The sequence below is a fragment of the Amphiprion ocellaris genome, chromosome 21 (assembly GCF_022539595.1).
Source record: "Amphiprion ocellaris isolate individual 3 ecotype Okinawa chromosome 21, ASM2253959v1, whole genome shotgun sequence".
Taxonomy (NCBI): domain Eukaryota; kingdom Metazoa; phylum Chordata; class Actinopteri; family Pomacentridae; genus Amphiprion; species Amphiprion ocellaris.
Window position 1 is genome coordinate 22,920,452 of NC_072786.1, and position 25,070 is coordinate 22,945,521.

General features: G+C 36.7%; 2 protein-coding genes across 5 annotated transcripts in view; both read right to left on the reverse strand.

Moving 5' to 3' along the window:
* Window positions 1–25,070, reverse strand: part of ano2b (anoctamin 2b) — a 107,078-nt gene that overhangs the window by 5,816 nt on the left and 76,192 nt on the right. For all 3 annotated transcript variants that reach the window (XM_055006565.1, XM_055006564.1, XM_055006566.1), the window contains one exon: window positions 1,129–1,234. In XM_055006565.1, the coding sequence (XP_054862540.1) occupies window positions 1,129–1,234 (106 nt within the window). The remainder of the gene's footprint in view (window positions 1–1,128; window positions 1,235–25,070) is intronic.
* LOC111587802 (ubiquitin carboxyl-terminal hydrolase 47-like) lies at window positions 14,727–21,913 on the reverse strand. Of its 2 annotated transcripts, none has more exons than XM_035942760.2 (12): window positions 21,788–21,913; window positions 20,688–20,771; window positions 20,217–20,322; window positions 19,291–19,403; window positions 19,124–19,173; window positions 18,888–19,013; window positions 17,500–17,595; window positions 17,247–17,375; window positions 17,033–17,161; window positions 16,880–16,917; window positions 15,577–15,608; window positions 14,727–15,491 (listed from the first exon to the last, which is right to left on the reverse strand). In XM_035942760.2, exons 1-12 carry the CDS (start codon window positions 21,801–21,803, stop codon window positions 15,409–15,411), a joined length of 1,002 nt encoding a protein of 333 aa, XP_035798653.2. In that variant the 5' UTR covers window positions 21,804–21,913; the 3' UTR covers window positions 14,727–15,408. The 2 variants fall into 2 exon arrangements, with proteins under 2 accessions (XP_035798653.2, XP_035798652.2); XM_035942759.2 differs by having other exon boundaries at window positions 19,103–19,173; window positions 21,788–21,911.

The window sequence follows — 25,070 nt, forward strand, 5'->3', positions numbered from 1 at the left end:
GAGAATACGGCGTGATTCATTAAGTTTGGAATGACCGGCCACACACATGCACACTTTACCTCCCTTTTTATTACACGTATCAGTTCCACGCAACTGCTAGACAGATACAAAATGTACGATACACAACAAAAACCCCAAAACACGAGATGTGTGAATTACCTCAACCCTCTGAACGCCAAACAGTTTCTGTGTGTGGTTTTTGTTTTGCTTCTGTCACGTTGTTAGTCACTATGGACTCATTTTTCACCGCAATATAATGTCTTTATGGGAACAGAACAACTATGGCTAGGAGTAGAAAGAGCTTCAAAATGTCTTTTGTGCAGTAGGACAGCTATGATGCTATAAATCAAGAAAAAGACAAAAAAAAGATGAAAACGTGGAATTTCTTCGATGATTTATAGAAAAGGAAAAATCTGTAATTAACATGTTGAACATTTTTTCAGGTGTTACCGGTACTGGAAAAAAAAAAGAGTACTCTGTGTTCTTTATATTTAATTATTTACATTATTACAACCTCTAAAAATTGTGTTTTTCACACTTTACTGCACATCAAATCTAGAAAGATATTTATTTGCTGAATGTATCTTCAGACAATTTACTGAAAATTTGTTCCTCTGTATACTATTTTACCATCATGCTGCATTTATTTTATACATCAATTATATTTTATTTTCATCTTATTCTCTTTATTTTGTTTCTGTACTTGTCTCCCCTCTGCTTTCTGCAAACACATCCAGCCAGAACATCTCTGAATTATTTGTCATGTGACTGTTTTGTCACCACTGAGTGAATCATGGCTTCTCTGTTATGCTGAGGAGCGCACAACTTTTAGTTTTTTACAGTATCTCATGCAAACGCTTTTTGTTTTGTTTTTTGTTTTTAAATGAGACATAGAATGAAGTGATTTAAGATAAAATATTACAATTTTAAGCATAGATTTTGTTGTTTCTCCTGATGAAACCACAGAAATGATACATTCGAGGCTGGAAATCTTTATTTTTACAATGTCTTGCTTTTATAAATAGAGTAATTTTGCCAACTCGTTAAAAGATAACATGCCTTTTAAACCTGTCAGTGTTTTTAGGAGTTCATAGAGTTAATCTTACAAACAAAACAATAAACTCCTACCTGGAACAGTATGACGAAAGCCAGTCTTGCAGCCAGGACGCACCAGTACTGTTTGGAGAAGTGATACGCATCTGCAGACCAGGGAGGTTCCCTGTAGTCTTTATATCTACAACAAAACACACATGCATACAGAGTGGAGGTTTAAAATTGAGTCACTCAAATTCCATTTGCTTCGTGGTTTTTGTAGGAAAAGCAAATTTAAATGAGCTATGTTTAGAATCAATTGAGTGTCCACTGAACACTGAAAGAAACCAGAAGGACCAACAGAAACTTAATAAATGGATAATCTGAAGAAGTGTGACTGACAGGTGAATTCTGGGAAAATAGACTCTGAGACTGTGACTCAGACACACTTCCCTCCTGCAGTATTATTTTCATTCTCATGTTGCTTTACCTGGCTGAGATGTAGCCTCATTAAAACATGCTACTCCTCCTCCGCTCAGCTTAGGACTCAACCCAAAGTGCAATAAACTTTATTAGGATTCCTTTCCTTTGTTTTCTTTGTAGTAAACACTCTTTATTGTGTTGGCAAAACAAACATGAGAAAACTGGAACCACATGCCGTCATGCTTCCAGTGAGGACAAACAGAGACAGGAGAGGAGAATGCATGAGCAAGAAAGAAGAAATGAAGAAAAGACAGAAGGAATGAGAGGGGGGGAAGAAAGAAAGACAGAGAAGATGTATTTTTATTCTGACTGGAGATAAAATCCAAGAATTTATGTGACCAGGAAGGCTAGTAGTTTATACACACACCTCAAAGGACATTACAGTAACTTAATTTATTTCACGAAGACTACCTCTAACCATAACAACAACTAGCACTTCTAGGAGCTTCAGGAATGAAACAACTGGATTTCTCTTCTAGGCTCTTGAAGACGTTGCTTTCTACTGAAGCTCCTGCATTACCATGACTTGAACGACTGAGAAGCTACACAGACATGACTGCTGCTTGCAGAACATCCTCCTAAATGTCATCATTTACATTATGGGACTTGTGTGTTGTCCTCAGAATGAAAGCAGATCCCCACAAGGTGGCTGTCAGAACTGATTTACGTTCCCACATCATGGATAATGTACTAAGTTACAAGCACACACACAGACAACATCAAACAAATGTATGTCGATTTTGGTCATCAGAGACGTGATGCTCAAATTGCAGACGATGCTTAATCGAGTGGACGATCTAACACATGTAAATAAAAACATATATTTGAGCCACAAACTTTGTGTATTTATTGATAAACTCAGGTTATTGTATAACTTCAGTTTGACAGATTTCAGTTATAAGTCTGCCATTTTCACCAAGCAATTATTGTAGCCTCTCTCTCCATTTTGCTATACTTTTGTTCAGGGAACTTACTACAACAGCTTCAAGGCAGTAAAATCCACAGTGAAAATAAAAACTGTGAAAAAAAATACATATTTTTTCTTTAAAAAATATTATGAATTGTTGATTCTGATGAATGTGTTGCTGTGCAGACTGCAGGTGTGATGCTAGTGTTACATGTGCAGCATGAAAGAGACCAAATAATAATGAAAATGTGTTGTAGTCATGTAACCTCTGGTAGTCGGACAATTGAGCTGCTCTGTTTGAGACGCAGCTTAAGAAAACCAAAACCTCATCCATCTAAAGCCTGTAAAATCTGGAGGAGAAAGGCAAACATTGAATAAAATCATGAATCAGAGGGTTTAGCCTTCACCTACATAAACTAATTGTTTAGATAAACCAATGTATTGTGTACTTTTGTGTTCAGTATTTCCTGGGACAAATCCAAGTGGATGGAAAGGTTTGACCGAGCTGTTTCCTGTTGGATGCAGTCACTCCCAAAGAACATAAAGAGGTTCTCACCCTCTTCATGTTCCACTTTAGGGTTTGCAGTCAGGACGTCATACGGAAAATCAAAAGAACAAAGGAGGATTCCTTCAAAATCAGCTCTGAGGGAAACAGCCAGCTGAGCTAATCTCAGTGTTAGGATCCTGCTCTAGCCCCTGCCCTTCTTTCCCTTTTTCCTCTTTTTCCTCCTTTCTCCCCTGAGTCCTGATTTGTTTCTGTGTTGACCTGTCTCTCTCTCTCTGGCTCCCTCTGTCTGTCACCTCTCCCTCATGTCTCTCTCTCTCTCTCCCTGTCTCTCTCCCTCCTGCTTCACCTGCTTCACCTGCCTGCACTCTGGTTTGCTGATTGCTACAATGAGTTTCAGCTGCAGCAATCAGGTCACACCATTCACCTGTTCTCCACCTCACCTCCACTATTTAAACCCTGCTCATTCATTCACTCCCTGCCGGATCATCGACCCACATGCCTTCATGGACTCTGCTTTTGCACTCAGTTTTTGGACTCAGTTTTCCCCTCCACTGGATTTCCCTCACTTGGACTCAGCTCGTCTTTTGGATTTTCGTTAGCCCTGTTTTTGTCTCCAGCCAGTAGCTCCAGTCTCGTCTCCGTTCACCCCAGATTTCCTGAGCCAGCTTCCCTACCCCTTCTGTTCAGTTCCCCCATCTTGTGAGTACTCCTCCTTAGCTTAGTTTTGTTAATAGTTCAGTTTTGTAGACTTCTGTTTTTGTAATCATAGTTGCTTGTAGAGTTTTAGTAGTTTTGGTTTAGTTCTGTCCCCCTGGTTCCGTTCTATATTTATGTATTGGTTTAGTTATCTTGTTTAATAAAACTCTTTCCTTTATTTACTTGTCTGCCAGTTTCTGTGTCTGCACTTGGGTTCTCCAGCCCCCACCGTAACATCAACAGCCAAGCAAACAGCAATAACTGGAGGCTAAAACATAGCTGTCATCCGACGAGCAAAAACCACGTAGAACTCAGACAATCATGGACGCTTGGTGACTTTAAAATAATCAAATCATTTGAATAAATGCATTTGGTGGCCTGTTGTCAATACGTGCAGCAATGACGGATTGTTTCAGTGATGAAGCTAGCCTGAGCAGACAACAAACTTGCATGAAAAATACGGTTTTCTAGATGTAACAGGTTCTGGTGCCAGACTGCTAGTAAAACCCATTAAAAGGCTTTTACACTTAACTGTAGACATTTGAAACTGTGAGAGATCTATAGGTTCAGCAGCAGGTCACAGATCTGACCATCTACCAAGCTTCTACACACATGTAGGCAATGATTCAGCTGCACTGGCGTCCACAGACCCTTTTGGCTTAATGTTACAGTATTTATGGGCTCTGTTTTCACAACAGCTATTGTAAAAGAAGCTGCCTTTCCCTGTGGGATGCAAAGCACAACGTACAGAATTCCTTTCATGGTCAGAACTAGGAGACAGTCCATCTCATTGTTAATCTGTCTTAGTCTTAAGAACATCTTTAGGCAAAAATGGATCCTGGCAAACCTCTGACTGTACAGAAACAATTTAAATTTAGAGACAAAGATCTGCATTATGTGGGGCCGTAGCTATAGACGGAGCCACCCAGTCAGCATTAGATCAAATTACTGCATTTAGGACCTGAAGACAGACACCAGGCAGGGAAAATCAGGTAGAATTAGAATCAGATTTTATGTATACACTACTGTTCAAAAGTTTGGGGTCACTTAGAAATTTTCTTATTTTTGAAAGAAAAACAGTTTTTTCAATGAAGATAACATTAAATGAATGAGAAATCCAGTGTGGACATTGTTAATGTGGTAAATGACTATTCTAGCTGGAAACGGCTGATTTTTAATGGAATATCTCCATAGGAGTACAGAGGAACATTTCCAGCAACCATCACTCCTGTGTTCTAATGCTACATTGTGTTAGCTAATGGTGTTGAAAGGCTAATTGATGATTAGAAAACGCTTGTGCAATTATGTTAGCACATGAATAAAAGTGTGAGTTTTCATGGAAAGCATGAACATTGCCTGGGTGACCCCAAACTTTTGAACAGTAGTGTAGCAATGCAAAGGATTAAAAAAAAAAAACAGGGCATATCACAGGTATCTACACCAAATGTAAGCAGTAACAGTAACACAATTACAGAGGTGTCTGGGTGACACTGTTCCCTCTAAGCTGCGCGTGTGCGCAATTGCGCACTGCTGACACGGTCTCCGCACACAGAAAATCTGCGCTGCCACAAAAAAAAATCCAACCTAAATTGTAAATAAAATAAACACGTAACAATTCATTCTGTGCTATTTTTCAGTGTGAGTCAGTGAGTGACCGGTGACTGGCTGCTGCAGCCAATGATGCGATTCACATACGTATTTACCATAGACTGTATATAATGGTATTTACGCAGCTAATCAACGTCAGGCGTCCTTATGTGCAGCTACGTTGTTCTCATAGATATGAATGAGTAGATAGGACACGCCCCTTTGAGCTGCGTGCTACAGCGAGGCTAAGCTAGTGGGAGCAAAGTTTCAGTGCATTCTGTTGATGTAGACGGCGTGAAAACGGAAACAACAAGTATGCCGGCTCACTGTGCTGCATACAATTACACACTGCGTCGTACGATTGAGACAAGGAAACTTGGAATGACTTTTCATTGGTAAGAATAGTTTTTGGCTCTTTTTTCATTATTAAATCTTGTTGGGAGCTTCCAGTCTATGAGAGCTAACTAGTTAGCCACCAGCAAAACGCTAAGGCGAGCTAGCAGCTTGACAACCAAATACCAGACGATTAATAGTAGCTGTAGTATAGTTGTACAAGCAGTAGTAGTAATACTAAAAGTACAAGCAGCAGTAGTAGTATAAACAGCTGTTGGAGTCGTAGAAGTAGTATCAGAATTTGTAATAGTATTACAAGTTGTAGTAGCAGTTAGTGTACTAAAAACTACTACTAGTAGTAGTCACATTGCTATTACTACCACCAATACTACCAATAGTAGTTATAAAGCCTAACTCATGTATATCCAGATTACCATCTATGTTCTTCCTCCAAACCCATTTTATGATTGGGATTACAGGCAATTCTTTAGGACTGCTCTCAAATAATTGAAATGTTACTAAACAAGGTTATACTTATCAAATTAAATAGCTCTGGTCTCCAGTATATTGGGGAATTCAGTTCTTTGTACTTAATTTATTAGCATGATTTCTTTTTAATATGTTGTGTACAGACTTAATTACTTCTCTGTCTACTTTTCTTACTCCATGTAGGTTTCCCAGAGACTATGGGTTGAGGAGGAAGTGGAAGTTTGTCAGCTTAGACCTGGTGTCATTCCATCAGTGTTAAACTTCCCGGCTCATCTTGGAAGAGTATGTGCCAGAAAGACCACGACCAAGCAGCCTTGAGATCTTAGGCAGCGTCTCCCTGAGGTGGGTGTCGACAGTGTTCACAGTCAGGTCTGTGGTAATCCCGTCAAAAAACAAAACAGAAAAAAATCTAGATTATAAATCAACATGTAACCAAAGCACTCTGTGTATAATGCCATAGTACAGGATGTAGTTCAGAAAATGTCAAAGTATAGTATACTTTTCAAGAATAACATAGTATGGCCTGTAGTTCATAGTACAGCATGTTGGCAAGAAAAAAACCCCATACATTATTATGTGGTTCAAAAAGCGCAAAATGATAGGATGCTGTCTAAAATTGTCATGTATGATATGTGGTTCAAAAAATGTCATAGTGCAATATATTGTCAAAATAGTATGTAATTCAAGAAAACATCAGAATATAATATGTCATCTAAAAAATGCCATAGAATAATAATTTCATTGCACAAGTAAAAGTATAGTAACTTTTAAAACTGTTCGAATTCTTATATGTTGCTAAAAAAAACCAAAAAAAAACCAAAACAAAAAAAACGTCAGTAATATATCAATTAAAAAAAGCCTATAGTATAGCGTGTCGCCCAACAAACATCATAGTATAGCATGTGGCTCTAAAAACGTCACAGTATAGCCTTTAGTCCACAGCTGTCAGTAGGTGAGGAGCAACACAAAAACAGTCCAAACGCTGGTTTCCAGAGGGTTAGACGAGTATTTATTTGAAAGAGTAAGTTTACAACAACACATGTGAGGGGGTTAAAAGCAAATGGGTGTTAGTAAAATAAAAATAAATAAACAGAACTAAAAGTGAACTTCATGTTGACATTGATGGGCATTCCAACCAGCAACAAAGTAAAAGATAATCAATACCAAAAAAAACTCTTCCTGTTCACCTCTTAAAACCCAAAAACACACCACAGTAGCACCCTAAACTAAAACTACCAATGGGTTCCCTGTTTTCCTTTGTGAACAATTCAAAGGTCCCTCTCTATCTCCCCAGACATCCACCAACCACTGGAACACATCTCCAAAGTTCTGCTGGTCCAGCTCAGCTTCCCCTCAGAAGAAGTTCCACCACCTGCCAGATGAAGGAGCCTTTTGAGAGGCAGCTGGCATCGTGATTGGACTGTACTTTGGTCTGTTCCAATCCAGCTTCAGCTCCAGAGACGGCAGGCAGGACGAGTCAACGGAGGACGGGTGGACGAAGGCATGCAGCTGAGTACAATCCATAAAACAACAGAGGAGGAGTGCAGCTGCCCAGGGCCAGAACAAGCAGAGTAGCATCATATGTTTCTTAGAAAACATCATAGTATAGCCTTTGGTATGAAAAAATGACATCATGTACATCGTATATTGTACAAATAACAAGTCAAAGGAAAGAGACATACATTGTAGAATTGTAGTAATTGTGGGCTGACTGATTTACTGATTATCAGTATTTTATTTTTTACTGATTTACGGTAATAAATACATTTAAAAATGGCGCTACTTTGGCTCTGAACCTCTATCTACCTGTGGTCGCTCTGTCTTCTGGAGTGATTTGATTGGTTATACGTCATGAATAAAACTCCTTTAACTTAACATCTGTAAACAAAACAAAAACGTATCAACAAAGTTTTCTGTTAGAGTTCGTGTTCTTCTAAGTTTAACTCCAAGGTTTTAAATACTTTAATTTACTGCAAACGAATATCTACTCCAAATGTCTCACTAATAATCATTATCAGCCTTAAAAACCCACAAAACACCCCTCTATACTCGACCACACTTAGTACAGTCCAGTTCCCCCTTCTATAAATCTGCTTGGAATCTTCCACTTCCTGTTTGTCAAAGTGGCCTTCTACCTGGACAGGTTTTGTTGGAGCTCATGCAACAAACATTTTGGGTAACTGCACTTTAATATGGATGGATGACACTGAATTAGAGTCTGTTTTACTGAGACTGAGTTAAGATGTGCAGCTCTGTCATTAAATAGGAAATTATTTCTCAGAATTCACAGAGCAAAGTCTGAAATGTTTGCTAGGTTAGCGTCCCACATGTTCTTTGGCTCAGCTAAAGCTAACTCTCGCCAACTTCTGGATCTCGAGTTGCTTGTTGTTAAATTATCTTGCTAGAGGTGCTGAAGCTCAGAAAGTCTGAGATGTTTGTTCAAAATAAGCTCATTCTCAAGTCTGATCTGAACTGTCCTCTTTTGTTTGAACTTTCCCTAAATTTAGAAGTTAATGACAGAGCAGCACATCCAGACTCAGTCTCATTTATGTAGAGATTAAACTTCAGTGTCATTCATTGATATTAAAGTGCAGTTTTTCAAATGTTTGTTGCACATGCTCCAGACCAAACCAGTCCAGGTGGAAGACGATGTGAAGAGAAAGCTCCAGAGGATGAATATCACACATTTACGTTGGAAATAAATGTCCTTTAATTAGACATTGTCATGCAAAAGTTGGATTTCCCTTTAATGATGTTCAAATCTTTGTTGAGTGTTTTGTTGATGTTGGTTTCTAACTGTTTTTTGACACTCGGCCCCAAAGATTAAAACCTTCTACGGCTCACAAGCTGCAACAATTCACACATTATCAACTATCTTTCTAACTAAACTAAGATAAAAAGTGAAAAACTGCCTGATTCCTGCATCATGAATGTAAATCTTTTTGGTTTTTATGACAGTAAACTGAATATATTTGGGTTTGACATTTTATAAACCAAAACAAGAAATGAATTACTGCAGATAACAATCAACAGATTAATGGACAAAGAAAATGTGTTTTCGAACATATATGGCTGAATTACTCCAACATTACAAGATACATACAATTTAAATTCTATTTTATTTATATAACGCCAGTTACAGGTCAAATTGTCTCAAGACGCTTTATTTTTATATTTTTTTGTCATATTTAAAATATGACAAAGTAAGAAATTTAAACCTCTTGACTAATCCAATTTATTATTTGGTTTTTAAGAGATTAATCGACAAAATAACTTTCTCCACTAAAACTAATAAACATGAGGTCAAATAGAAGGAACAGTTTTAAATACTGCAGTCCCACGATGACAAGAATAAAGTTTGTCAACAAAAAGTAAATCTGCTGGTGGATTCCATTAAAGTCCTAATAAATGATAATAAAGTGTGAGACTAAAGGTTTTTGGTGCCAAAAATGTCCAAGTAAAGAGATGAAGTTGAACATGTGGATGGAGGTTGATAAAAGTTGACCTTCTTTCATTTCTCTGGAGCGACTCCATAGATTTTATGGATGGTGGTTAAAGACCTGGCTCTTCTAGTTGTCGTCCTTCTAGTCGCTGTAAAAAGTCAGTCCATCCTGGCCGACTTCAACACCTCTTCATCACAGCTTGTTCTGCCTCGGACTTCGTGGAAACTCCAGAAACTCGGGAAAACCTGTGGAGACTCGAAGAACTCGTGGAGACTCGAAGAACTCGTCGGGCGGGGGAAGGTGTGGTGGGTGGTGGTGGGAGGTGGGGGAGTAGAGGGGGGACGCCGCCACCCACCTCCCCGCCTACTCTCCGCCCTGACTCCACCCAGACTCCGCCTTAGCTCCACCCATGTGGTGACTTCAGTAACTACGATGTCAAAGGGACGACGAATTTATATCTTTTCATCTGATCTGTAGCTCAGTGAGTTAAGGATTTGCCTATGGAGCTGCAGGTCGCTGGTTCAAGACCAGACCCTTCTTAAGTTTTATCAAAATCCTGACAAAGACAAAGAAAGAAAAAGGCCGGTGGCGGGTCTCGAACCTGCGACCTACCAGTTGGTAGTCTTCTTCTTATCCTCCTGAGCTACTCGCTCAGATACTAATTCTTCTTTTTTTTGCGCATTTATCATCTATTTTTTGTCGTTTTCGATTTTTTTTTTTTAACTCGAGTCTCGACGACCATTTTTCTCAGGAGGTTGGACTTCAGCCTTTGTGCTGGAGGGTGGAACCCTGAGTTCCAAGACTTTCCAAAGCCTCCACACCTCCTGAGTCCTCAGGACCTGAGCTTTCACACAGTCTGAGGGCTGAAATTCTCTAAGTCCCACAGTAGTTCTCTGTTAGATTGAACTTTCAGACAGTCCAAGGACTGATATCTTCTAAGTTCCTGAGTAGTTCTCTGTTAGTTTGAACCTTCAGACAGTCTGAGGGCTGAAATTCTCTAAGTCCCACAGTAGTTCTCTGTTAGATTTAACTTTCAGACAGCCCAAGGACTGATATCTTCTAAGTTTCTGAGTAGTTCTCTGTTCGTTTGAACCTTCAGACAGTCTGAGGACTGAAATCTTAAAAGTTTCTCAGTACTTCTCTGTTTGTTTGAACTTTCTGGTGAATAGAAGCCTTAAAACTTGTGACCATGAGTCTTGATTTCACATTTAGACCATCCATCTGAGTTCTTCTCAGACTTTCACCTATGGGTTTTTTAGAAATCCTGAACAAACTTTGATTCTCTTCACTGAACAGTAAAGTTTGTGGAGATCAGAAGGTAACATTAGTTTGATAAATGCCTTCAACTACTAGTAGACTTTATCTGGAAATCAGTTTTCTGAAATGAGTTCTTAGTAAATCTGTCCACAATCAAACCAAGAACATAGAAAGAGGAAATGTTTGAAGAAACAACTTGATGTTTTCATTTCAGACTAGAAAACGCTTGAAGACCTTTATCTGTTTTTGCTCTTTTGATCATTTTATTGTTTCTTCTGTTTAATTTGATCTTCTAAAGTTTAACTGGTGTCTTTTCAAATGTTTTGTCTTTAGTTTGATTCTTCTTAAACGTTTAGTTTTGCTCTTTTCTCACCTTTTATTCTGTTCTAATGTCTGATCTGATTTCGAAACGTTTTGTCTTTTTAATGTTTAATTGTTGTTTTTTCAAATGTTTTATCGGCTTGTTTGAAAAAATTCCTTTTCATTCCCAATGTTTAATTTTTCGATTAAATCTTTGTTAAGGTTTTTCTTTTTAAATGTTTTACCACCTTTTAATGTTTAATTTTCTTTTTTAATGCTTCATTGTATTTTCTGTTTAATTCCTATTTAAAGTTTTATTGTCTTTAAGATTTAATTTTCTAATTAAACATTTAATTTTTTTAATTAAATGTTTTGACTTTTAAAGGTTTAATAGTCTAATTAAAGTTTTGTATTGTTCTAAATGTGTAATATTCTTGTTTAATTGTATTTTTTAAATGTTTAATTATCTAAAATATTTCATCTTTAATGTTTAATATTTTTGTTTAATTTCATAATTACATGCTTTGTATCTTCCATTTAATTATCTAATTAAATATTTTGTCTAATATAATTTAATTGTATTTAATGTTTAATTTTCTTTTTAAAAGTTTTATATTAAATGTTATTTTCCTTTGATTTAATTGCTTTTTTACTGTAGTTTATTTCTTTAATCTTTTTTCTGTCAAGATTTTAATCCCAACTTTAAAAATGAAACAAACCCTTAAATCACAATGAAAATACTTCTGTTGTCACAATCATGAGTTAGTCAGTTATTCAGTTTATCAATTAAACTTTATTTGTTTAGCACCTTTCACACAGATTACAAAACTAAACAAGCAAAGAGAAAAAAACTATGCTAAAACTATGATTAAAACTCAAAAACATATTTCACAAAAAAAAAACATTTAACATGGTAATAAAATATGTTGTGTCCAGGGGATGGAGGGAGTTTATTGAAGTCTTCTTGGGCTCACATGGGAAATTATTTAAAATATAAACTTGATTCAGTCTAAGGAAACTGCAGAGCGACAGAAGAACCAACAATATCTCCTGTTTTCTCCTTTAATGAGTCGACTCTTCTTGTGCTTTCAGACTAAAGAACTACAGACTCTTCACAACCTGCTCAAACTCTTGGTACAGGACCTCACCACACGGGTCAAGAAGGTTTCTGTCTCATTTCTACTCTGAAGCTCACCTTCTCCTGCTCAAACTGCTGACAAATGTTTCTGCTGCTCTAAAGTCTGGTCTCCAGAACTTCCTAAAAACTCTCAAAGTCTCTTCTGCTGCAGGTTGCTTTGTAGAACTGTTCCAGAAAACCTCACTAAACCACATGGAGGGGCCTCAAGATAGTCGTCCAAATGAAACCGTACAAAAACCAAACTAGCACAACCCAAACGCTAAAGTCTCCTGCAGCCTACCAGAGAACCTCTGAGAACAGAGAATCAGGACAGGAACTCTTACCTTCTGGACAACCAACGTTGGTTCACAAACAAGAATACAGAATGTGTCTGACCAAAAACCTCTAAAGACTCACTACAGCCAAGATAAAGACACAGCTGCACCAAATCCACTAATCACTGCACACATTTGCACCATGTGCTAACTGTGGCTAAAGAACCACCTTTACCAAGACAACTATCCAGTACAAAGCCCTAAAACACACCAAGAAACACATTAAAGATTATTTTACTGCTGGAAGCTGCAAGCTAACGCCTAAAGAGCAAACTGAAGCAATGGAGCCAAACCCAGTTCAGTGGTGAAGAGAAGCAGAGGAAATGTTTGGCTGCAGCTAAACAAAGCAGGAAGACACTGAGCTGCTCAGGTGTTCCTGATAACACCAAGCTGCTCAGGTGTTCCTGATAAAACCAAACAGCCACCTGGACAGCCAATAGAAACACAGCTTACTGGAAGTCCAGAGGGCTGGGTTAGTGAAGGAAATTTAGTTTAAAGTTGAAGCAGAAAGTTAACAAAGAAAGTTGAAAACCACCTTCTGATACCTGAAATCTCTGAGTTTTCACACAAAGAACACCTGAACATGTCAAACTGGTTCCATAGTAGAACCATCATTGTAAAAACGTCATAGTATGGTGTGTTGCTCAAAAAACATTAGGACCCGGCTGTCAGGGGACAAACATGTAAGAAACATGAGAACAGAGAGAACCCAACCAGTAGGTCACAGTTTATCATCCCCCAGTCATCTCCTGAAGTCCATATGGTGAGAGACATCAGTATCTGGTTGTTCATTTACCAGAGGATGCTTATAATCATGCTGATGTGGTCTGTACTCTACAGTATTTTAGTGACTCAATAAATGCCTAAGTTGTTTTTTTTTTAATGCTTTTTAGTTTTTAATAAACATTTAAGAGCCTATATGTAATCAATAAATGGCCTTTGCCTATCTTAAGAAAAATTCACTCAGAACTGTGATATGTTAACAGTACTAAATAAATCAATAAATACATGCATACACACAAAAATAAGTTCATACATTAACTGTGTTAAGATAAGATTTAGATTTTTAAAAAAAGTTGTTTATGTTTTTGCAGAATCCAGTATTGCTCACTGGTTGGTCATTACATTTTATTAGTTTGATTTCACTGTTTAAAATGATGCCACCTCTTTTCAGACAGAACCTGTGATAATAAAACAATACAAAATTTTTAGTTCCGTGTTAATAAAGCACTTAAAGCTTTAAGTATGGCTAAATACTTTTTTCAAAATTAAATATATCACTCCTTAGGTGGTAGTGGCCCCAAGTTCAGTAAAGTTGGAAAGATATTCACAGATTCGGGACTTCCAGCATCAATAACTCATTAGATATAGGTTGTCAAAACATAAACGGTGCCTCTTTCCCATTGTTGCAAGGCAGACAATGTGCTACAAGCCCAGTTTTATCAAAAGTAGCTGTCTTTCAAGCTACAGGAATAACATTGGTGTCTATGGAGTGAACAGGGTCCGTCTGCAATTTGCAAAACCACTGCAACAGTAAAGAGAGACAAATATTCAATAACTTCACTCTTATACATTGTAGTGTCACTAAAATCACTGCAGCCTTCAACTGGCTCCTGTTGACAAAGTGTTTTAACAGAAATGTAAATGCTGTAATTAGATTCTTTTAATGAACCATGTAACTTGAATGGATGTGATGCTGGTGTGACCACAGTGAACACGTCTGATGTTGCTCACAGTGGTCCAAGGGACGCTCAGGGAGTTTGTGTGTTTGCTCAGACTCAGGAAAAATTACAGGGAACATTGGTGTTGACCTAACGTGATGTTGTTGCAGGACTCGGGTGGGCATCTGGTTGGTTGGTGCTATGGGCAAGGCTGGTACACCGGTGGAGGGGGTGTCGAAATGTGCGAAAAATGCATTCAGGGCATCTGGGAGCGTGGCGTCGCTGCTGGTTGGTGGTGCGCTGCTTTTATAGTCAGTTATGGCCTTGATGCCTCTCCACATGCTGTGTGAGTCGCTGGTCTTAAAGTGGCCCTCAATGGGCTGCTGGTATTTGTGTTTGGCCTCTCTGATGTCCCTCTTCAGCATATGACCCACAGGCTACAGTATGTGATAAAACAGACCACCCGTCCTTCTCATAATATGTTTTAGTTAAGATGTTATTAATCTTCTTCTATTTGGGATTTCTCAAATTTAAAAAAAGTAGCAAAAATATGCTTCTTCAGACAAAGAAAGACTTCAGAAAGTGTCAGTAATTTACTGTAATGTATCTGATGTACAAAACTATAGCATCAGATGCTGTATATAATGTTGCCAATTCCAGATTTGTACAGAGAAACACATGACATTGGCTGTTTTTTTTAAAAAATTATTTTTAACAGAACCTCACCCAAGATGAACACAAAAAGTGAAATACACACATCATTCAAGTAATCTCTCACAATAACTAAAGCTGTTATAACTTTGAAAAATACTATATTGCTCAAAGCAGATTTTCAAGGCTTCTGTTTACTATGAGGAAACATCTGTTCGGTGAATACAAAACACTTGTGCAGTAAATCTTTTTGCATTTGAAATTACACCTCTTTTAAATCAAACTTTAATACTTCATGATCACACCAATGTACAACTGATTTTATCCCTTGATTATTCAAACAATTTTGCCATTTTTTAACACGAAACAAACAAAAAAATAAAGTTGATTTATAACATTAATCACTGCCGTCTACAAAACACAGTTCCATGCACACATGTAAACTTTTTCTTTGTCGTCCTAATAGAAAATTACTGATTAGAATTCAGGCCATTGTTTCTGAATCCGTGCACAGTAACCATCCTTCCTCTCTCTCTCAATTTCTGTTCAGACTTGCCAGCACAACAACAAGTATTATAATTAGTGCACAACCTAAAACGATGAGCAGAATCAGAAGAGGGTTCTTCTTGATGTTAGCTGACTCTTGCAGGGTTCTTCCTGTTCTTCTTTCACCTCGTCTCTACTCACGGAGGCTTTGAAGGGAAAGTTGCATGATTATTTATTGATGTTACATGCATTGCTAGACAGATTTATTCTGGTGTATTTTTGTGATCTTACCTCTGTACATGAGCAGATATGCAGTGCTGGAACTGTTCAAAAATGATTTTTTAATTATTATTTGCTTAAAATTTGACAACTCACAGTAAACACTTGCAAAGTTAAAAATCTGAATGATATAGTATTTTACTTTATGATCAAAATGGAAAAAGTCAGACAGAAAAAGACAAAAAACAACAAAAACAAGACCAAATATTACAAAAATGAGGCAATTGACAAAAGTGAGAAACAAAATGGCAAAAAGGGAGACAAACAACATGAAAAAAACAAAAAACGTACAAAAATTAGGCAAAAAAAGTTACAAAGCAACAAAAAAATAGACAAACAACAAAAATGAGACAAAAAAATTATACAAATGACACTAACAAGAGAAAAAATGACAAAAGCGAGAAAAAAATGACAAAAAAATAGACTAACAACACAAGCAAGACAAAAAACCACAAAACAACAAAAATGAGAAACAAAACGACAATAACATGAGACAAACGACAAGTCAGACAAAAAAAGACAAAAACAAGACAAAATATTACAAAAATGAGACACAAAACAACGAATAAAGCAAAACACAAAATGAGAAAAATAAGACAAAAACCGCAAGCGAGACAAAAAGGAAACACAAAATGACAAAAACAAGAAACAAAGCAACAAACGCATGAGACAAACGACAAAAAAAGACAAAAAAACAAGACAAAATATTACAAAAATGAGACACATTGTGACAAAAGGACAAAGAGCAATCTAGTATTTTACTTTGGGATCAAAACAACTTGTCATGGTTTTGAAATTAACTTAAATTTATAGTTTTAAAAATGTACAATTTGCAGTTAATGTCTTCTCTATAATTTTTACGCTTTACAAGGTCGTCCCATGGGCCGGATTGGACCGATTGGTGGGCCCTTTTGGCCCACGGGCCACATTTTTGACACCCCTGTTCTGGAGCTTTTGGATCACATGATCTTTGTGTAAAATCATCTCTAGTCATTGTGGAACATAGATACGTTTTACAGTGTTTGAGCAGAGGAGAGCTGGTGTGCTGAGCTGCAAAGAATGTGGGAAAAGTGCATAGATTCATAAATCTGCACTTTGAAGAGGTGTAGAGTCACATCTCTGCCATAATAAGTCAGGAGTGGTTTACTTTGGTTGAAAAAACAATCAGAAATATGCACAGAGATGAGTTTTTTGAAGGTTTAAATGCTCCAAAAAACATAAAGAAAGAAAATGTAACTTATAAAGCTCCAGAACTGCAGCTAAATGTACTTAGTAGTAAATTCCAACTTGAAAAATAGGAGAAAATCAAACTTACTTGTAGGTCCTGGCTTTTGCAAATGGTTGTTCTTCGGCCTGTCATTCAAAAAAAAAACAACATCAACATTATCAGCAATGTCTGCTTGATATTTAAACGGTGCATGTTTTAAATATGAGCCTTACTAATTAATCTAATACGGATCTTTTTCACCTTTTGGACGTGAGTGTCCTCGCAGTCATACCAGGTTTTATCTTCTCTGGACCGGACTGTGGCTGTGTAATGTCCACCTGTCAGACTGCCCATGTGATTCACAATCCCATATAGTTTGTACTTTTTGCCCTACAACAACATACAGAGGCAGATACATGAAAAGTTTTTCAACGCAGACATCCATGGCACACCTTTAAAAGCTACTACTTCCTGCCTGTGTTTCTATTTCCTGCGGTACGTCCACACTGCAGTCTGACTTCACATCCGACATGATGTTGTAATCGAAGACAAATCTCTTGAGGAGCAGAATCAAAATGTGAGGAGATTCCACCATCTCACATCCCTGTATACCATAAAAAACATTATTAATTGCTACAGATCTGAGCGACCGACAGTGCAGTGAACAAACATAACATGTTCCAGTGATTTTAACGTGGTCAGGCTACAGCTGGTGTTTGAAAACTCACACTGGCTGCCTCTGTTTTCTTTTTGCATTGCTTGCAGAACAACATGTTGTCTTCCTTGTAGAATTTTGTCTGGAAAATCTTTTCAAAGCCTCTTTCCTGTAGAAACACAGACGTTGCAACAAATTAAAAATGAAAAACTTTTATTTCACAGACAATCCAGAGTACATCAAGTTCAGAATCACATACTTGGGAGTTTGAACTTCAACTCAGAAGTCTACACACCAGAATACACGGCTATTTATGAATTTGACAGCAGCATTGTTGCTGATTACACAACTGTACTTTACTGTACCATGTCAAAATCATCTCAGCTAGACTATTTGGGAAATTAATAGTGAGGTATGTTCAAAAGACAGTTATCACTCCGCCAAAGAACACAGCGGAGTTATGTAATGATGGGTATACGCTTGTCTGTCTGTCTGTTTATCTGTGCACAACATTACTCAAAAACAGATTCGGATGAAATTTTCAGGGAAGGTCAGAAATGACACAAGGACCAAATGATTAGATTTTGGCAGTGATGCAGCTTATAGTCTGGATCCACGGATTTGTTAAACATTTCTGTATCATTGCGAAATAGCAGCACGGAGTCATTGTAACCATGACTACAAGAGAACACTACGTCAGGTGCCTGCTGACCATCACATGATTGTGATCCTACTACAAATCCACTGCTGAGGACTTATCAGGACTTATCCATCAGAAATGATACAAGGAACAACTGATTCAATTGTGGGGGTGTTTCTGAGTCCCATCAAGTCCTGTCGCCCGCTACATATTTAGATCACACGATTCGGTATCTGTACATAACGTACACATGCATAACAGACGCCTGTGCTCAGCACAAGGTCATTTTAATTGTGGGTACATCTATGTTATATTGCCACATTCTATGTTATCTTATCGATAATTATTTTAAAAATGCTGCATTTCTGACAATGCCATATGGGGGAATGAACAGCCTTACCAGAGTACTATGTTCTCTGAGTGCTTTTCTTGTTTAGTATGTACTATATTTTTGAAAATTGAATCAAGTCTTGTTTGTGTGTCGGTGTTTTAGTAAATATATAATTATCTGTACATATAAGGATGTATTAGTCCAAAGACATGGCTGCTGGAAATACTGACACAAATTTCTGTGACTTTCTAAACTCACAACATCGACTCTACACAAGCAACTTAAGGTCAATCTGTTCCTAATACTAAAAACTAAAGTAGCTGACTTAAAGTATTTTACTGTTGGGTAAACTGTTATGTAATACTATTTTAACTTTATATTTAAGCTGTATGTTCATGTTGAATACACCATAATAATTAGGATGTTGACTCTGATGGAGGTCGGGCTTGATGGACGGGTCAACAAAACAATAATATTATCTGCTGCTTACCACACTGTAGTTTCCATCGTGCATATCTCTGAGTGACAGTGGAAGAGTCCAGAATGGATTAGTCTCTTCATTGATGCTGTGGCCTTTGAAGCATTTTGTCGTGTATGCCAGCTGTCCCTGGAAAACCTGAACACAGAAATATCATTTAGAACCCAACATTCAGATTCCTGCTGGTCTGATTTCTTGATGTGACCACAGACTGAACAGATGCTCACCTCAGAGACCTGTGGACTGACCTTATCTAAAATCAGCTCCAAGCATTTAGCAGCATCCTCTTGTTCATAAACTAAAAACAATGCACACATTTAAATTCAGCATTTCAATGAATCTGGAGCTACTATGTGAAGTTTTATTTCACTGATCTCTTTAACATTTTTATGTTTGTGCTTTCTGGCCAACATACCATCCTCAATCTCCAAACTCTTTGTGATGTTTTCTGTCCCACATGTTGTTTCCTGCAGTTTTTCAAAGATCTTTCTCAGCTCTTGATCAGTGATCAGGGATTTTGGATCCAACCTTAGGGAAAAGAGCAAATTGACTGCCGATCAGTATTGTATTATATTATTGTTATCATCACATTTTTTTAAAAAAATGATTAACTGTAATTTCTTATTTGATTCATCAGATTTTTGCTGTTTTACTAAATTGCGAATAACAACTAGAAAAATCACAGAAAAAAATACACAGTCACACGTTAATCTTAAAATAAAAAAATAAAAACATGTTAAAAAAAAAAAAAAAAAACAGGCCAAAGTAACATATACATCAAAAATCTATATTTTTAAAAAATAAAACTTACACTCTTTTCACTGTATTCAACTCAGATATTTGTTATTTGAAAAAATTCCCAGACCCAGAAATTCTGCATATTAAGGGCAGAAAAACAGTATATAATGTTTTACCTGTTTTAAAGATTTCTATTGTTTTGTTAAATTACAAATAATATTTATTAAAATTACCAAAAAAGTATTAAAATTAACAGCCCAAATTTGTACATAATGTCCACATAAAAAAATATTTTTGTAAATAAAATGTAAATGTAATAATAATAATAATAATAATAATAATAATAATAATAATAATAATAATAATTAATTATTATTATTATTATTATTATTATTAATTATTATTATTATTATTATTATTTTAAATCCCCTTTTCTCTCTTTTCTTAAGTCCAAAAACATCAGTCAGATGAAGTTCAAATTCATTGCTAGAAATCGGACTGCTAAAAGACTGCTGTTTTTACATGTTATTTGCATTTAAATGACTGTCTTTCTCTTAATATTGATGTCAGATGTGAGATGAAAGCATCTATAGAATTCCATACCTGCCATAGATCTCAGGGGTCATGAAGAGAACTTGCAGGACACTGTTGAGATAACATGTGGCTCCCTGATTAATTAGTCCATAATGACGCCTCTGCTGCTCAGTAACTAAAAAAAAAAATGAAAATCACAATGTCAATACAAGATCTCAATTCATTTTTTTTCAAATAATTTAATTTTTAAAAATCCAGCAACTTCAGCCATCGATATTATAGATATTTCAAAAAATATATAATGAATAGAACTGACAAGCTTTGCATGGGATAATAATTTTATGTCTTATATAAACACTATTTTTGCTCAGTATCTGTCCAGCTATTAACTATTTTCTATGCTGGCAACTGCAGGTGGAATAAACTGTAATTCAGTTGCATAAAATATGTGTAGAGCCAGTCAGTTTGCATGCTTGTCATCTGTTATGGTAAATTAGCTGTAATAATTATCTTTACAAAATATGTAGGTACATTTACTACCTCTTTGCTTCTTCTTGTCTGCTGTTTCCACCTCCTCCAGGACTCGTTTTCTTGAGCTGATCATCCTTCTTTTTAAATCTCCCCCTGAATGGATGATGAATGAATGAATGAATGAATGAATGAATGATGAATGAATGAATGAATGAATGAATGAATGAATGAATGAATGAATGAATGTTTTTATTTCAGACATGTAAGAAAAAAATGCAAAAAAACCAACAAAATATTCAAAATAAAAGATTCTTTAATCTTAGTTGACTGAAAATAGAAATTGTAAGCAGTGTCACTCATGGCAATGTCTCCTCATCTATGTATTATCTAATGTTTTCACATTTTGATCTGTGTTTCTGACACAAAAATCACACAGTGTTAATGCGACAATGTCAGTCATTGTTTTTTCTAAACTCATTTTTTTAAACACATATTTACTTACTCAGCAAACATCATGTACATTGTAAAAAATCAGTAATTTTCCATATTTTTTTAATGCATGTTTGAAACACACCAAAAATATTGATACACTTACAATAATGGATTTCTCCACAGCTATACGGTCTATCTGTGGTATCATTTTTTAAATTTTTTGCGGGGGGTCTTTATCCTCAGTGTCAGTATAAGCTTACTATAAGTAGCTACTATTAAATAATCAGTGTTCCAACAGAAAATTCAAGGATTCTGTTTCTAGTATCAGCTCTGTCAGTCACTAAAACACCACCAATAGTTCTGGACAACAGTTTCTACAGAAAATGTGCACTCTTAGGAAGACATGAGCACAATATTCATTTAACGAGAAAATACAGACTGTAAACAGCCGGACCTATTACAACTAAACTGAAGACTTTTTTTTTCAAATAGCAACACCTAAAATCATTATAAACCTCACAAAAACTGCACAGATCAATTCAGAGCACAACTGCTTCTACATATCAGACCAATGACCGCCGCAGTCTTATTTCCAAATGGTGAAAGACGGTTCACATCTAACGCAGAAGTGAAAGAACACATATATTCATCTAACTTTCCAGACAAAGTGTCTTCAAATAACAATAGTTCTACACACTGCACACCAAGATTAGAGAAAGATTTTAGTCAGTACTTACACATGGCTGTGGTCATAAAATGAAATCAGTAACGTTTAGAGGAGGACGCCCTGCAGATCAGGTTTGACTCAGGGAATTACCAGCTGACAGAACAGTTCACGTCACTAGTATTTCCAGTCAAAGTAAAGGAAATGCTGCACCTTGCACTGCGTCATTTAACAGTCTTTTAACAATTTAACATAAAACAATCCAAGAGGAACAAACAGCATAAAGAATACTGGAAGAAAACAAATATTAAAATCAATGGAAAAAAAATTTTTTTTAAAGGCAACATATAATATATGTATATATATTATATATATGTATGTATATGTATATGTGTATATGGTAAAATGATCTCTCTGTAGCTGAATCTCTGTTCTTGTTATTTTCCAGGAAGTGGCAAAACTACATTCTTGTATTCTTGTGCATGTCTTTTCCCAGCAAATGAAGTCCTTCCATATCACAATACTGTAAATATAAAACTATAAAAATCCCCTAAAGCCTGCTAATCAGCTGCCACCAACATTATTTTAGCAAATGTGACCACCTGTTGTATAGTTGCCATTCAAGTGGACTTACTGTCTTTATGTGTTTTGGCAGCTACATTTGCAAAGAAAAGGATGATGAATTAAGGTATAATAATGCTAATATCTTTAAGTATTGTTTAAATTGGATTATGAGCAAAATTTTACTTATATTGCCACATTTTGGATTTATGTCATGTTCTGCTGTAGCCTCGGATTTTCATAATTGAATCTAAAAAATGTGTTCAAATAAGCAGTAAGTACACTCATATGAGACGTTCATTTCTGAGTGCTTAATCAAATTTTTTCTGAAGATATTTGTTGTTCAGCTGAAGAAATCAGTCAGGACATTGTAAGTTACTCTATAAATGAATTCACCACACTATGTTAAGCAGTATTTTACAGATTTTCCAAGTGCTCTTAAGTACCCTATCAATCATCAAATACGATAAATTAACACTTAAACACCATAAACCATGCAGACAGCTCATTAAATCACCATATAATATTATAACCTGATAGTTTATCCAGTTATCCTCTTAAAATAACACCATGGTTACTGAACTAGTATCAGTTAAGACAATGTGAAAGTTAAAAAGTCAGTTTCACAACTGTTGTGTAATCAGGTCACAGTCATTTCTAATCAAACCACCATCACCAGCCTGACTGGGTTTTTAACATTCCTCCCTGATGACTGTAGCGAAACACTAAATTAGCTTGTTTATCAGTTTTAGGGTTAACCGTAACCCCACAATTTTTAAATATCTAGACAAAAGACAAAAGGCAAAAGGCAGCTAAGGGGATTTTGGGAAAAGAAACTGTCAGTCAGACAACAGCTGAATCATTCTGACTAAACAAGTAATAATTACTGAACTTCCAGTAAGGATTTATTTTGCATCTTTGTTTCCTGTTGCCTGTTTTGTGGCACAACTAGTCTTTGACAAAATGAAACCCCATTTTAGATCACACCCCCACTGAACTAGACAATAAAATATGAACTATAACACAATATTAAAAACCTGTAACTGTGAATAACCAGACATTTGTTATGTAAAACCCTTTTACATGCTGTTAAAATAGGTTTGTAAAATTATATGACTTTAGTGACATTAACAGAAAAAGCATCACTGGTTCTGTAATTTTTCATAAGATGTTTATTAAATAAGAGATAAATTGCATAATCACAGACAAAAACGTTGAACGTGTTTTCACCAGTGTTTTGTCAACATACAGTTACTATTCTACATATCTTCTATTATCTATTCTATTTGTCATTATATTCATGTACTTATCAATCTAATTATAGTTCCTTAGTTTTAGCTCATATAAATATCCAGAAACCACAAAATACACGCAGGACCATGTAAAATTAATGCTAAAAATATAACTAATTATGGAAAATTGCTGCATTTTTTTGTCACTAGGTTTGAGATTGATCTTCTGGTTGGTGGGATGGTGGCGGTGCAGATCAGAGTCTGGAGGTCTTGTCCTCATCTGTGGCCTCCTGGCAGCATCAGCAGTGTTGGATGGTGGACATGTGTTTGATCCCATAAGACGACAGCAGGGATGATTCCTCCAGAGTCTGCGTTCTGAAGACCATCCGGATGTCATGAACTAAGCAGAAATGAAGCATTTTAGGACAATGCTGAGCTACGTGAAGGTAAACAACATATCACCCCCGGATCACTGAGAAAAATAACATTAAACATACTTATCCGAAGTTCATGCTCAATTTTCTTTTTCAGATGCAGCACAGTGATGCGTTTCATCTGCTCCTCGTCGTCACACAGATCGATGATCTTTTCTTCTCCTCTGGGTCCGTTGACTTTCAGCTGGACTGCCATTTTACCGATCAGTGGATCTGCTGAAGAAGCTTCCCAGGTGTGTTTACGAACAAACAATCCAAAGCAAAACGAAGCAGCATTTATCAGCTGTTGATGCCAGGTGATTTCAAAAACTGATTTGCGTCACCTGGCGCCACGCAGTGTCACGTGACTTATTGGAAAGACAGGTGAATAAACGCTCAGTTTCATTTCTCCTGGTTTTCTTTGAAGTGATCGCAAGGCTGAGAAAAGATGGGCTCCAAACTGTCCAAACGCAAGAGGATCTCCAAAAAGAGCAAGAAGACGGTGACAAATGACTCTCCATATCTTAGCAGCACTTTTCCACCCGTGGAGGAGGAGGAGGAGGAGGAGGGAGAGAGAAGTGTTATGACCCAGCAGACTCTTCACTTATATTTGTCGATGAAGAGGATGTTTTGGATTGTAAGTAAGACGATAAATCTCGGTTCTAAAGCAACTATGCTGTATTGAGCCACAGACGCGCTGAGAACCAGTGGTGCGTAATGGTAACACTTCCTTAATGTGTCATTCACAGTTGAAATCAACGAGTTCAAGTCTCTGAGAGCGCTGATGTCTTGTGGCCACGCTGTCACTCCGATGTCTCTCACCAACTGGTGTCGCCTCTTGGTGGACCAGGTAGGATGGATACTGATTGATATGCTCTCCAAATGCAAGTAAATTAGCCTTTGAAATACATTAACTAAAAACATAAACTGCCAATTAAGCCAAGTGAAAATGTCTGCCCATGGCCCCTTAAATTCCAAAAGGTGATATTATAACTTGCGCGCACAGGGAAGACCTTTGTCTTGTGAGAATAAGTGATTACCTCAGTAATAAGCGTGCGCGCACAAGATTAGAACTTGTGCGTAAAATGACAAAATCTCTTCCCTTCCGCGCTTTAGTGCTCCTACATCTGCCGGCAGAGTAAGAATATCA